Raw genomic sequence first — 14,253 nt, 5'->3', positions numbered from 1 at the left:
GATTGCTGGACCCTCCCTTTTAACCCCTATACACTCTGACCACCATCGTTGATACTTAAGCCTTACATATTCGACGCAAACGAGTCAGAAATGGAGATGATCTCGCCTAAGCTGAACAACTATTTGAACTGATTGTTCTGATCGCTCAGGTAAGGCCGGTAAGATCCGATGGTATCGGATTACCCTATCATCTCGGGGTAGTCTGGTCTGACATTCGATCGCTCCCGCGAAACTGGTGAGGCAACATAACGGATTGCTATGTCTTGCTGCGGCACAGCCTGGCTTCTGTGTTGATGAACCCTTGTATATTGTATCAGCTGAGGATATAAAATGTATAGATTGCGAAAACAGCTTAAATACAGAACCATTGTTTCGCAGTAGAACCAGATCATTATTTAATCCAAAATCGTCTTCTTCAGAATGACAATGAAACCAAATCTTAAAATCTAGAAAACGGCTTTCTTGTTAGGATAGCCAAAGAAACCTATGCTTTTAAGCTCCATTAGGAGCTCGTGGTCGTTGCCTATGGCCTTGTAAATGGCCTTCTCCAACTCGTCATATTGAAAGTGGGGTGAAAAGGGCATGTCGTCGAGGGCGTTGAAAAGCGTGTTGCCGCGCTCGTTGCCAATAACCAAGGTGCGACCGCAGTGTGAGAACCTAAAACCAACAATTAGATCCCCGAACATTTTTCGCATAACAGACTTCTACTTACCGGGCTACAGTGTTAAAGGAGGAGTCCATCTTGTGCTTGGACATGGGCCGTAATAAGTTACGTCGAAAGTCCCAGATGTTGGCGGTCTCTCGGTTAACCGAAACAATGATCGTGGAGTGGGTGGGGCTCCACTTGGCCCAGTGCACTGGCGTCATCTCATCTTGCAGCTCCAGCAGGGGTCGTGTGATGCCGTCGATCCAGATGCGTACGAACCTTTGGCGTAGATACTGTCATTAGTAAGGGATTCTTTGGGCAACTAGTGCTCACCAGTCATTCCCGCAGGTGAGGAACAGTTTGGGCGACCAGGGGGAGAACTCCATCACGGTGACACCTCCGTCGTGGCAGCGGAGCACCTCCAGATACTGGTGCTGGTAGTTGATCGAGCACTTGTGGATGCACCCCTCGTCGGTGAGCACGTAGTATATGTCCTTGTGCAGCGGGTGGGTGGTGAGGCTCAGGCCCTGCGGGTGGCGGTTGGACTCGCAGGGGATTCGCGACGAGGGGTGCACGAAGATGCCCTCGGGATGACCCTCAATCCGCTCCAGGGTCATCTGGTTGAAGCCCAGCAGGAAGGGGCTCTTGATGATGCGGAAGCGGGTGACGGAGCCGTCCTGCGAAAGGCTCAGGAACGGGTCGATGTCCGCCTCCTCGCCGTCATCCGCCACCTGCTTGATCCAGCGGATGGCCACCACCGGCGAGGAGCCGGGCGAGGTGCTGCGCTGCGAGACGGCGATGGGGACGTCCTGCAGACTGCTCACGTCCCGCACCTCGACGCTCCCGTCGTACAGGCCGATGGCCAGAAGACAGGGCAGGTAGGGCGAAAAGCTTATTGCCGTCACCGGCACGTCGTAGTAGTAGGCGCGCTCCGGCTCGCCCGGGTTCTTGATGCTCCACAGGAAAACGCTGCCGGATGTGGGCACGTGCTGCGAGGAGAAGGAGTACAGCCCATAGGCCACGGCCAGTATGTCGCCGTTGCTACGGCAGAAGTCTATGTCGCTGACGGCCTTGCGCTCGTTCTTGCTGGGCTCCGGCACCAGACGGAAGAGCACGTTCATCGAGTAAACGTACTCGGCCTGCGCGTTCCACCGCTCCACCTGGTCGAAATTGCGGAAGCGGCGCAACCCCGCCTCGTTTGTATTGCTCGAGAGCGTGCGACCCATGTACATAATGGCGTTGCGGAACTCGGGGTTGCGGAATAGCCGCTCGATCTGTGTGGTCACCTTGTCCTTCTCAGCCATCGTCTCTTCGTCCTCAAAGCTCTCCGTCTCCTCCGTCTGCGCCATGGACGAAGCCAGGTCCCTGACCGAAGCCATCGTGGCGAACTCCTTGCTAATGTTGTTCAGCGTGTCATACATTTCGAAGTTGGACACGTACGAGCTGACGGTGGCCTTGGTTATCAGGATGGTGTTCACCGCCCGCGTGGTGAAGAGCAGCGTCTCCGTCTGGGCGTCGTTATCGGAGCGTCGCCGGATTTTGCCCTTGCCCACCGTGAGGTACTCGTAGTGGCGGTTGTCCCGCTCCGTTTCGTCGCCCTCGGGCGATGCCTTGGCCACCGTCGTCTGCGGCTGGCTGTGCAGCTCGAGGAAGTACGACTTGCGCAGCGTGATCTTAACAAAGGCCCTGGTGTACGGCTTCGGCTCGTACGCCTGACCTTGGGCCTCAACGGTGCTGTACGGGTCCCAGTTGATGGTCTCGTACATGATCTGTAGGAACATCAGGTTTCAAGGAGTCCTCGAACCGCAAGGAAGATTCAATTAACCCACCCCGCTCATCAGATCGTCGATTGACTGTTTGTTGCCACCTATTCCGGCCCGCATGCTGGACCGCGTCCGGGATCTGGCCTGGTTCTTGCCCAGCATTGTGGTGAAGTTCGTCATTTGGTGAAGGACGTTCAGGTTGTACTTCATGAACTGTTCTACGTAGGTGTCGTTTGGGATTGGCTTGGGCGTCATGTCCACCTCCTCGTCGTCAATTTTCTCCAGGACCTAAATATCGGTGACTTTAGCAAGCGACCTATTAATTATAAGCTCTTGGGTTCACTTTGATTTGGGAGCGATACTGCAGATCAGCTAGTGTCTCCACATTATAGTAGTGCATAGTTCCTTCCTTCTTCTTAGCCTTTTGCTCTTCGCCCAACGACTGAGTGACCTGGACCGACTTTTTTTTTAAATCGCCCTCCAAGGTACTGGACTGGTGCTTTTTATCGCATGGAAAGGGTCTTGGATGAGAGAAGTTTTGTTTCCTAGAATTCACTTACTTTGTGGATACTCCCATAGTCCTGACTATTGGTTGTATTTCTCACTGACATGGACATGATTTATATTTTGTCCTTGTACTCCTCTAGATTTTGGCCAAATTTTTGTGATTTCATCAGTTTGGGGTAATGGTTTCTTTTAATATGTATGTTTGAAATGTCCATTAAAATTGTTCAAACAAACACAAGTTTCATGGTTACCTCAGATTAAAGTTTCATCCTAAAGTCTTTTTATAATTTTTCTCAAGCAGAGGCCAAACATATTCTCTGTCATTCACAGCAGCCATTCTAATCAATCCCCAAGCCAACGAGAAGCCTTCATAATTTTTAATTAAAAATCTGGGCAGCCTTTCCGCCATCTCGTGTGCTTCCCATAAGGAGCATTCTCCGGCTCTCTGTTTCCGTCTCCGCTCTCAGCAGAGCTTCCCCTGCGCTTGCTCGCTAGATAAGGGCGAGATAAAGTTGGCACTTGGGCAGAAGCACCCGCCCAGACCAAACCAAACCTGACCAAACCACCCCCTTGAGGCGAAGGACGACCGGCTCCCTTTTGAAGGTTGCAAGTGCGAATCAGTTACAGCTGAACTTGCCAGCCGTGCAAACCTGGTTCGAATCCGCGCGTGTTTCCGTGTTTCTGTTGGAGATGTATTTGGGCAATTAGATCTGCGATTTCGCTTTCCTAACTGTTCGCCGCTAGTTCAGATGCTTGTTTTTCTGGCCCGCTCCAGACATGAGATAAATTGCAACAGCGACTAAAACGCAACTGCAACCACAATTAGAGCCATCAATGGAGTGCCAAAGTGAAAACCGAGTACCAGAAAACTCAATTAGGAATGTTGCAAGAGCCCAGACACTGCCCAAACCGCAAACGCCTTCGGTCTTGGCCAAGTCAAAACAACCACAACAACAGTCGCCGCAGTACGTCATAAATTCAGTGGCAATGCACGCCAAGGCGACCACGGCAAACTTCATCACGGGCGGCACACTGCACCGGGTGAAAAGTGCGCAGGTACGTGCAAAGGTAAATCCATTGGATATTATCCAAGTCCAGTCGGGCGAGCCAAAGCGAAGTGAACGTGACGCTAATTGGAAGGTTAACCCAGCCGACAGGAATGGATATGGATATGCGAATGAACATCGTGTGCGCGTACCCTATTGACTGCCCACGAGGTGGGCTCAAAGGTTTGGCGACTAGCCATTTCCAAATCAAAACATCATGGATAACTTGTTTTAAAGGATAAAGAAACTCGGCTTGAGATTTGTTTTATTGCCATTAGGTTCAAATGAATTTATTTTTTTAAGTTGTTGCTCTTCTCAACAAGTTTACTGTCTGTAAACGCTGATATGTGAACATTTAGCATATCTTTTGTCATTTTGTACATGCATTAATATTTTTATTTCTGGTTGGGCCGTCTTTATCAACAAAAGAATATGACAAACTTGTCATGTTTGATTTTATCAAAAACTGTTTCGTTTGATACAGGTGCAATATAAGAATGTTTCTTCCCATTGTAGATTCAATCTACTTGTTTTAATTTAATATTTTTTAAATCAAGAGATTAAAATGAAAGTTATTCTTAATGTGTGTCGGTCTAGATTAACGTGTGTATGGGTGTATCAATCCGGTTAGGAGACATTTTCTTTGGATATAAGCAATTGTGGATCTAAATCTAAATCTATACACAACCTTTGCCAGCCCAATTTCTCGAACGGCCCTCAATGCGAAGTGGCAAAACAATGTACGCAGCCGAGATGCAGATGTATGTATACAGATTGTGTATACGCAGGGTGCGTAACGTAAATGAACGCTGTTTTCACTGTTTTTACTGTTTTTACCGGCTAACCGAGCCAGGCCGGCTCTGTGGCCATCGGGTCCAGGTGCAGGTCCATCTCAATGGAGGCTGCCGAGAGGAGGCCGCATGCGTGGAGAGAGGAGCGCGCTATGCGGCCATGTTATGTAAACACCGCCAGGAGGAAGCTGGAGCTGGAGCTGGAGCTGGGTGGACCTCGAGTCGTGACGAAACAAAAGTCAGGGATCTGGCTACGGGTGCTGACTGCCTGATTCCCGTGGAGAGCGAGGGGCGTCCGGTGGTGGTGGCTTCTGCGCGAGTCACGTCATTCATCAGATGCTCTATGATGCGAAACAAATTTGCATGGGGTGGCAGTGGGGGTGGGAGTTTGAGTGAGGGTGCTACTGTGGGTGGTCTGGCGATTCGAAGGATGGTGCCAAGATGTGGCCAACTATCTGAAGATGATAAAGTGGAGCCACTTTCCAGACTGTATAATGTATTGGCCACTTGAGGAGGCGGCACTTGACTAGCTTTCCTAACAGAAACTTTCCTCTTGACTTTGCTGGGAGTCTTCCTCTCGACTTTTCTTGACTTGTCATATCCCGCATCCCTTGTTTGCTTTCGATTTTGTTTTTTATCCCCCGACCGTTTTGCGATTCGATTTTTCAATGCCAATGTAAGGAGTCCTGTCGTACTTGCCCGCAATTGAATCTCCTCGGGGTGGTTGCGCCCGCCACCCAACCAAGCTCAGTGTTTCGCCTCAGAGCCATTATTTGTCAGCGCTTTTCGCTGAATTTATCTGAGAGCCAGAAATCTCTCGGTTTTCCTCTGCCAGTGTGTTGTCCTTCTTGGCTGTTTGTTTTGCTCTGTAGCATCTCGAGGGGTTTATCAACCTTTCCTCTCCTCCGAAGCTTTAAAAGATGTGCGCAATTCAGGTTTGTTGTCCTGGGGTGGCAGAGGCCAAAGAAAAACGACTCCAAAGAATGGAAAACTTTTTATGTGCTTTGGATTTATGTGATTAACTGCAGGAAAAAACATGACCAAAGGTGAAGGGAAAAGTTTTTGTTTGTGCTTTCCCATGTTTAAAATCATAATATTAATAAATTCTTAATAGGAACTTCCTAATAATATTTTACGCCTATCTTAATCCCGTTTCTAGCCCCGAATTTCCCCTCCTGTTTATTTATATTTTAGTGTGTCCACAATTTAAATTTTTGCTGCACGTTTTATTGTAACAATCATTTTCAAGGATTGTAAACCATAGATTTGGTGAGTGGCGCTTTAGTGATTTATGAATTTATTCAATGGCAATTGGCGAGTCGAGCCAAAGTGCTTTTAGCTGGCGGAGCGAAGCGGTCATTGAGCCTCGGAACCACTTCATCCGCGGCTGGGAATTGAAATGCACAGAGGCAGATTTTCAGTTTGCAGTTTGCAGTAGTTCACAGTTACTGGTGGCAGTCGATGGCGCCAACATATTTTGCTGTCGCATTCAAATTATGAGCTCTGACTGCGACTCTGACATTGGCTATGAAAATTATGCATAAATCGTTGACTCTGCAAGCAGCGGTTAAAAGCAGCACAAAAAGACCAAATGGAACGCCAGTACCCAGTACCGACGAAGAATAAACAACGAATAAAGAAAGTGGAAAGCCGGGAAAAGCGTGCGGAGAAAAGTGAAGAATTTATGTGTACGTGCTGGAAATTCCTTAATTGTTACCCGAGGAACAGTCGAATTATTTCTGTGTTTACCTGTGGCGGCTTTAATCTTCCCGTTCCTCTGGCTGGCCAAACAAATTTTCCTGTCACGTGACGGCAGCTGAAATATCTTAGAGATACAGCCGAAAACAACACACAGTATCAATCCGGGGACATTCAAGAACTTCGGTTACATGCCAACATGCAACCAACGGCGCACAACATTTGATTACATAATTATTTGGTTAATATGCAATTGGTGGAAAATCCAGGGAAAATATAGGAAAAATCATGGGAACCTCAGCGGCGTCAAAGATCGTTTAACCCAGCTGCCATAAATATTTTCCCAGTATCCATGCTAATCAGCGCTGTCAACCGCTAAGATACACACACAGAAAGATACTTCTGCAACTTTTGGGATGCACATGGCAAATATACATACATATGTGATTCTCGGCGCCTCGAAAAAAAATGTGTCACGCATTCTCGTCGCCCGATTTCCACTCCCCTGAACTTAAATTAATTTATGCAGTTTGGGCAAGATTTTCCTGTGCAGATTAAAGCGTTGCGGCATTTAATAAATTGCTCTTAAATTATGGAAAAAGCAGAGCAGCCGAGATTTATGGGGAGAGACTGGAGGTGGAAAAAGTGTGTATCGCTGGATGGGCAGCCGTAAATGCGTATTTAGTGAATAGCGATAAGCCTATTGTATCTCACACCGAAAAGCATCATCATTTCGTGATTATCATCGATCTATGAATACTTTCTGATCAGGGCATTTCACATCCGAAGTTCTGCCTCCATTGCTGACCCATTAAACCAAATATGTCAGATGGCGTCGTTAATGTTCGCATCGAAGATCGTTTGGGGTATTCCGACGGCATATTTTGGGCATCGGGGTCGCCCACGTTTTGGCCCCCGTCTTTCCATTTGTTGTCTCTTCAGGCTGGGTATCTGCATTTATTTCGGTCCACGCTTTGACCTTATAAATCAGAGAGGTAGGGGCCGATGCAGATAGATGGTAGACAAGGAGAACACACCAAACTTGTTGGATCCATAAACTTTTCAAAAATCTGAACATAAATTTTTGATTTACGCAATGCTCGGAAGAAAGGCTGAGGGAAAGATTTGTTGATTTATCTGACTAATTTCAACAGCCATCAAGTAATTTGGATCTTGAACAAATTGGAATTGGCAGCTATATAGTTCCGTATATAAAACGTGGAGCGCTGAGACTTTCCGAATGTTCGCGTGGATTGGGAAAGGGAAACATTTTTATGGAGCAAATCTAATTTGAAGTGAGCTGTAAATTCGAGATAAAATTAACATGGTCTCAGATTGATTCGATGGGGTCATAGAAGCTTGTAACTCAATTCAGATTTTATAGATGCAGAAAATGTGTCGTTTTCTTTACTAAAAATGAATTGATTACCGATCAGTAAATGTAGATATATATAGATGTATTTGACGTTCTGGTTTTCTTTTTAATAAAGTGCTAACTCTGCTAAGATAATTATTTTTCACCCAAGTTAATACAACAATTCTTAACTTAATTAAATTCAAGCTAAAGACCATATATGTCAGGGGATTTCACATCTGAGCCGCTTTTATGAAACCCCCAAATTTACTCTGAAAAACTTGTTAAGCCTCTAAGGTTGAGCAATTCCACTGTAAGCTTTTGCACAACAATTCCCTGTACAAACAAAACGTGGCAGATGTACGACGTATCTTTTTGGAATTCTTTAGAAAGATCTCTTCAAATTTGCATTGCGATTTGCGTTTCTCCTTGTTCGCCTGATGATATATTTGCTCAAGTGTATTTTCGCCAAGGGCATGTAGGAGGCAAGGGACTTGTTCCATTTCTCGCACTGACAACATTTATGGATTTTCTACTCTTGGAAATCGCAACAGAATGCTCCGCTGTTGTTGTCAGGCCACAATGTGTGAGTATCCAGTGTTGATATAACCCGAAGCGAATCTAATCTTATCGAGGAAGCGCTTAGACGTATTTTCATACGTGTACTTCATTTGGTGTTCCCTGCCCCCCTAGATATTTGCAAAATAAAATGTCAACATGCTGAGCACACGTGATAAGATAAGGCCTCCAAGGTATTCCGCCTACGGCCTTTGCTTTTGGTTGTTTTTCCACGGAATTATTCGCACTAAATTGTGCAATCTGCTATATTTAGTTCGGCGGCTCTTCTCCAAAAGCGATTTATAAATAAACTTTTGTTTACCAAGTGCATAGATAGTGCTGAAATCCGAAATGAATTTCCCCAAAAAACGCAATAGGAAATCCATCATAGTTGAAGCTCGCTAATGGATGATGATGGTGATAGCATGCGATGATGGCCTGATGATTGATTCATTTACACGCCGATGAGGCTGTCTCTCTATCGGCCATGCATGACAGGAGTTCCGTTTCTGTAGCCGACACCTCAGCCATTTGCTTACGAAACCAAACGTTGGCCCCAGAGGGTCTACCTATTTCATCCAACTTGAACCTGACTGATAAAGCAAACAGTGTTGGGCCTTTCATGCCGGTTAGTCACTCCAGAACTTCCGCCCTCCAGTTTGACGTCAATGCCTCGACATTGTGCTTCCAATTTGATTCCCAAATCGAATGAGCTGCATTTCAAAATCCGCTTCGTTTACGTTAGGTAAGGTAGCAGTACGGGCATTACCAATGCAAATTATTGTCATAGGTTGTTGATCGTCAAAATTGTATTGCAGCTCCACTTTATTTATCGGACCTAAAAATACAACATCAAGTTAAAATTCCATCAATGTTAGGTAGAACATAAACGAAAGGTATTTGGTATTTAGCTCTTCAGATAATTCTTATTTATGCAATAAAATAAGTTGTTTTCTATACGATTTATCACCCAATCATTAAAAAAAAACCTGAACGATTTAATCTAAAAGCAGTGAACTCCTGATAATTATTATTTTTTTGTTCCCCTCCTTTCCTGACTCCAACATTAAGCTATTAATGTTAACTTCTTTAACTCGGCTGACTCATAGACCAAACATTCTGTCCGCTTACTGCTTTTATTTTCACTTTATGGCAGTGCATTCTTTTTGGACTGATGGCATGGAGAAATTTCCTGCCTTTTTGTTTAACAACAATCAACGCCTCGCAGTCATGAAAATGAAGCAGAGTGCATCGAATGGAAACCTGAGAGGAAAATCTATCTAGCACTTCTCTTCGGTTTGTTGTTCTTGCGCCTGGGCAAAGAAGTATCTGTCTGCCTAAGCATTCCGAGAAACACTTCACTTGGTGCCGGGTATCCCAAAAGGAATCCGCAGTAAACACTTTCACAGGCCTGGCCATAAAATTTGTGTGTTCCCTTGTTTATTTCGCAAAGTGAATTGGAATTGGGTTAGCATTTAGTGCAGCCTCAGCGGAAAGTACAAACGCGGAGGAAGTCAGCATAAGGTTGCAATATGTGCGCGCTTCATTCACAGGCCTCTGGTCATCAATAAATGTTTATGGGTCCTCCTTGTCCTCCTCTCATCTCCCGGTAAGGCGACAAAGGCAGGGACAGACGGCTCGGATTTGATTACAGGCCAAAGACGGTTCTTGCGGTAATTGTGTTGACCCTTCTGGAAACAAACTCTGCAGGAGGTCATACTCCTGCTCTCTGCACCCCAAGAACCTCTCTTAAAAACCAAATATTCCCCAGCTACTGTTACGCGGACTCAAACTGAAGACGACTTCATTATATCAGTCCTATCGGGTGTCGTCGTTTAACATTTGCCTGCCATCGAAAGTTGATTTTCGTGTTTTCCGCTCACCCACCAATCGGAATTCTTGGGAAAGTGTTGCAAGCTCTGCTGAAAACATGGTTTTTTGGGGCAAGCACTTCAAGTGACAACCACATAAACAGTGTATACAATTCAGCAGCAGATACGAAAATATAGAGCTACTTACCCCTTTTACATTCTTACTTTTGCATTTCATCATTTTTGGCGCGTAATTGCAATCAATGCAGTTTTGTATCTCACGGATGCCATTGCCAGATGTGGACCAATTATTGCGGTTCCTTTTTAGCCGATACTGGAGTGGGGGAAGCTGGACCCATGCCGAGCTCACACCGAAAGAGAGTTCCAATTGCCTTTTGACCCTGGCTTGGGGATAAGCTTGCATATCGCAGAATGATTATTTGACCAATAATACCAAATAGTTCATCGATAAACCTTGTGGATTAGTAGTTCGGTTATAAAATATTCCCATCAGATTTTCTCATCAAAGCTACTCTTTCCATACAGCTGTTCTAGAGCAGCACTTGAAACACCACACTCAGAAATTAAATTCGAAAATTTTTCTGTAGGATCTGGCCGAACTCCTCCACAGCATCAGCAGTCCCGAGGAGTCGGAGAAGGCCATAACTTATGCTGCCCATATACGATATGAGCCCCCTTTGTTTTTCTGCTTTGTATCTCAATTTTCAATGTGCTCGTAATGAATGGCTGCAAGATCTCGTTCTGCCTCCATGTGGGTGTAACTTGCAACCGGCATCCGTTGGGATGGGGCTACTCATGAATTATGCAAACACTGGCAAATCGCAGGCCCATGAAAATACACTGATCTATGACAGTTTCCCTGGCCGTTCCGCCCAGGCCAAACAAACAAATTGTTTGTTATTATCGCTGGGTGGCACAGATCGCGTCAAGAATCCAGACTCCGATACGGCCTGTTCCTCCGGGTCGCAGATTAAGACGCCGCAAGTCGCGGCAAATTGTCAAACGCGCCGCCAGCTGCCAACGATTTACTTAGGCCCTTCTTCCTTAGATCCCCCGTCTGCCTGTCCAATTCCAGCTCCTTCGCTTTATATTTATTTTGCATGCCTTATTTTCAGGTCTGCACACAATGTGTGAAATTGCCGACAGTTTTGGTCTGGGTTGGTTGAAGTTCCAAAAGAACTGCGAGCGACTGAGAGCTCTATGATTTGTTCATGATAAATGGAGTCTTTAAAGTTTTTTGAAGTTTGCCAGCGAAAAATGTGGGGTTGTGGTCTTTTTTGTGAAATGGGAGATTCCCTGTAAAATTCGGGATGTTCCTTAAGATGTTCCACCACCAACACCAAAAGCATAAGTTAGCCCAAATATAAAAAATGTTGAAAATAATAATTTGCTTTAACTTTGCAGTCTACTGAAATTAAAAGCAGCACACCCCATTGGCAGGGTATGAGCACGATGAAGTTGTTTCGTGGCTTATGGTTCTTTGGAAACAAATGAGCATTAATATTATGGGATAATTAACCCACTAAAAGTTTGTTGGCGCAGATTTGGAGGAGTGGCAGCAAACTGTGTTTTTAGAAGTGTAAAGGGTCAAAGCCCTTTGCTACAGCCGAAAATTGTATTAGCTCGCCAGAAGCTGAGAAAATAGAGTTTTGGTGGGTTCTTCACTCAAGACTCGACTCTTTCGCGGGACTAAATTACTGCCTTTCTCCTTGGGCATACAGGCCTGTCTTCCAACTCTGCCCCCCATCAGCTGTCTCTGACCTGACCATCCCCAAACACGGAGATAGACGACGAAGTGCATCGGGGAGTTGTAAAATTGGAGTTTCATTAAGATGCACATCTTAATTGCGCCCGCAGCTGATCCCATCCGACGATGCGGCCGATGAAGACGATCCTGTTTTTCACTTTCCACAAAAATGGGCACGTTTACTTGCCCATCGATGGCTCTATTGTTTTACGAGGAGTGGCTGTGTCCCCTGATAATTGATGAATTTATGACCTAACATGGAGTGCCGCAAGTTGCCCAATCACTTTTACCGACTGCCCTTCTTATCGCGTGCCTCAGCTGCTGCTGCTTGTTCTTCCAACTGGATGTCGCAGGGGCTAATCTGGCCCCCTGGCTAATGGGTGGGTTAAAGCGGGAAATTCCGGGAAACGCTTGTAGTTCGTTTTTCGGCCCGCTTCGACGTGCTCCATTTCTGCCCAATCTCTTTTGTTTCCGCTGCCGACACTTGCATTCTGATTTCTTCAACGATTTCTGATTCCGCTGCCCTGGCTCTGGCTTCGATTCAGATCCATTCGCAGCTTCGAGTGAACCCGCAGCTTCTGCATTGTTTTCCGAAAGTGGCACGTTCTGGCCATTTATGGCGCACGCATGGCCAGCAGCGAACTCGAGCGATTGCCCAGCGGGTCAGCATTGTGAACAATTGTGGTTGGGGACAGGGCTTCGGCTCGAAATGGAGATGTTGGGCAAGAAATTTTAATAGTGCACTATGGCGACCTACCCCAAAATGATCTCTGGAGTGGGCTTACCCCATAGACGGTCAAGTTCCTTGAAGATATCAAAAATAGCTGGGACATAATGGTCACTTGCTGGAATTTAATATCCGTTGAATTGTATTGATTACTTATAGTTGAATGTATACTCCTGATATCGATTTGCCTACCAACAAGCACTACCAGATGATGCTGGCACATCTGGTCGAGTCAATACTCCCATTATCCCGGGCAGAGTGACAAATCAATTGTTTTCTCCTTGGACATCGTAGAAACACGCTTATATACATCTGTTAGCCCAAGGGACATTTCCACTTCCGGGGATAAGGGGGTGGCTCTATACAAATGTGCAATAAAATAGCTTTGCCATTGTCATTGGTCCCTTGTTGGTAATACAAATGGCTCAATTAGCAGTCCACAAATATTTGCCAGACTTTTCCTCTTCCTAAATCGTTGATTGCGCGATATGTGGAAATAGATAAAGTGGTGTGGTGGCGAATGTGTTGAGTCAGGTGCCATTATTCCCAAAAAACAAATTCCATTTTCCGCCCATGGCAACAGCAAAAAATATTATTGAGAAAAACAAAATCATTTTGATAAAAGAAATGACGCCTACAATTTCTACAATTTACGCAAAAGCGATAGCGGAATACACACAAACACGCATGTGTTTTTATTGGGTCTAATTTACATATGTTTTTTATTCAGCTTCTAAATTTCAAATGAAAACATGTTACAAGGTGTTATGAATGAATGGCGGCTTGGATATGGGCAGATTATTGGAGCCAATACAGCCATATGACACCGACATCTTAAATTTGCATATTTGAGAGGGTACGCCGAAATTATTACAAATAATACTAAAAGGTGGGTGAATGATAAACAGAAAAGAAATTTACGCAAGAACAAAAATTGTATAAGAAGCGAAAAGTTTTGTTTAAGTTTTATTTAGGTTTTTCGATACAGATGTAAGGATCCCGATAAACGCTCCGAAGGGTCAAACCTTTTTTGACTTCTAACGAGCCAATTAGGAGGCATATTTCTGGATGTATTTCCTTCTGGAAATTTTGCTGACATCTTTTGTTTGCCTTGCACATTTTACTAACCCTAAGCACACAAATGCCCAAAATTGCCGACTAATTCTCTGGAATGCGGGTGGGTTCCTAGCTCATCTCATCGCATTCCATTTCAGATTGTTTGTGTAGTCAGAAACCGGTTGTTGAAAAATGACTGCCAAGCGTGCCAGCAACAAAGATCCAGTGAGAATGGGATGTTGCTCTCCAAAACAAACGCAGGATAACGATAATGAGTGTCGCGCAGGATAATGCACATGCAAGAGGAATGGTCAGAATTGGGGGAAGGGATAAGGGACGACACCATAGCAATTTCCATGTAAATTTGATTGACAAACTTACTGGGATATAAAATGGGAGAAGCCCACGCTTTGAATTGGAAAAACGAAGTGTTGTTCGAAACTTTTTACGACCAAACCATTTTAGATAAGAACACAAATCGATGGAAAGTCACTATTGTGTCGCGACTCCCCTCTGAAGTGTTGGAAG

The 14,253-nt window shown here is 45.3% G+C and overlaps 2 protein-coding genes across 2 annotated transcripts in view; one reads left to right on the top strand and one right to left on the bottom strand.

Moving 5' to 3' along the window:
• Nucleotides 1–376: 376 nt before the first annotated feature.
• Nucleotides 377–3,190, bottom strand: LOC108046558 (dynein axonemal intermediate chain 4). The gene is made up of 6 exons (XM_017126327.2): nt 2,970–3,190; nt 2,753–2,908; nt 2,476–2,697; nt 980–2,415; nt 713–925; nt 377–657 (listed from the first exon to the last, which is right to left on the bottom strand). Exons 1-6 carry the CDS (start codon nt 3,024–3,026, stop codon nt 447–449), a joined length of 2,295 nt encoding a protein of 764 aa, XP_016981816.1. The 5' UTR covers nt 3,027–3,190; the 3' UTR covers nt 377–446.
• A 364-nt stretch (nt 3,191–3,554) lies between these two features.
• Nucleotides 3,555–14,253, top strand: part of LOC108046840 (breast cancer anti-estrogen resistance protein 1) — a 30,933-nt gene continuing 20,234 nt past the window's right edge. The window contains exon 1 of the mRNA XM_017126761.2: nt 3,555–3,972. Coding sequence (XP_016982250.1) covers nt 3,751–3,972 — 222 coding nt within the window. The 5' untranslated portion in view covers nt 3,555–3,750. The remainder of the gene's footprint in view (nt 3,973–14,253) is intronic.

This window comes from Drosophila rhopaloa, unplaced genomic scaffold (assembly GCF_018152115.1).
Source record: "Drosophila rhopaloa isolate 14029-0021.01 unplaced genomic scaffold, ASM1815211v1 contig_159, whole genome shotgun sequence".
Classification (NCBI taxonomy): Eukaryota; Metazoa; Arthropoda; class Insecta; order Diptera; family Drosophilidae; genus Drosophila; species Drosophila rhopaloa.
Note: the sequence above shows the minus strand (reverse complement) of the source record. Positions and strands in the feature narration are given on the sequence as shown.

What these genes read in the sequence shown, in the direction of transcription:
- LOC108046558 (XM_017126327.2), bottom strand. Translation starts at nt 3,026, where the DNA reads ATGTCCATGTCAGTGAGAAATACAACCAATAGTCAGGACTATGGGAGT. An exon ending in ACTATGGGAGTATCCACAAA is followed by an intron (nt 2,909 to 2,969) that starts GTAAGTGAATTC and finishes TGCGATAAAAAG; the next exon opens with CACCAGTCCAGTACCTTGGA. An exon ending in AGTATCGCTCCCAAATCAAA is followed by an intron (nt 2,698 to 2,752) that starts GTGAACCCAAGA and finishes ACCGATATTTAG; the next exon opens with GTCCTGGAGAAAATTGACGA.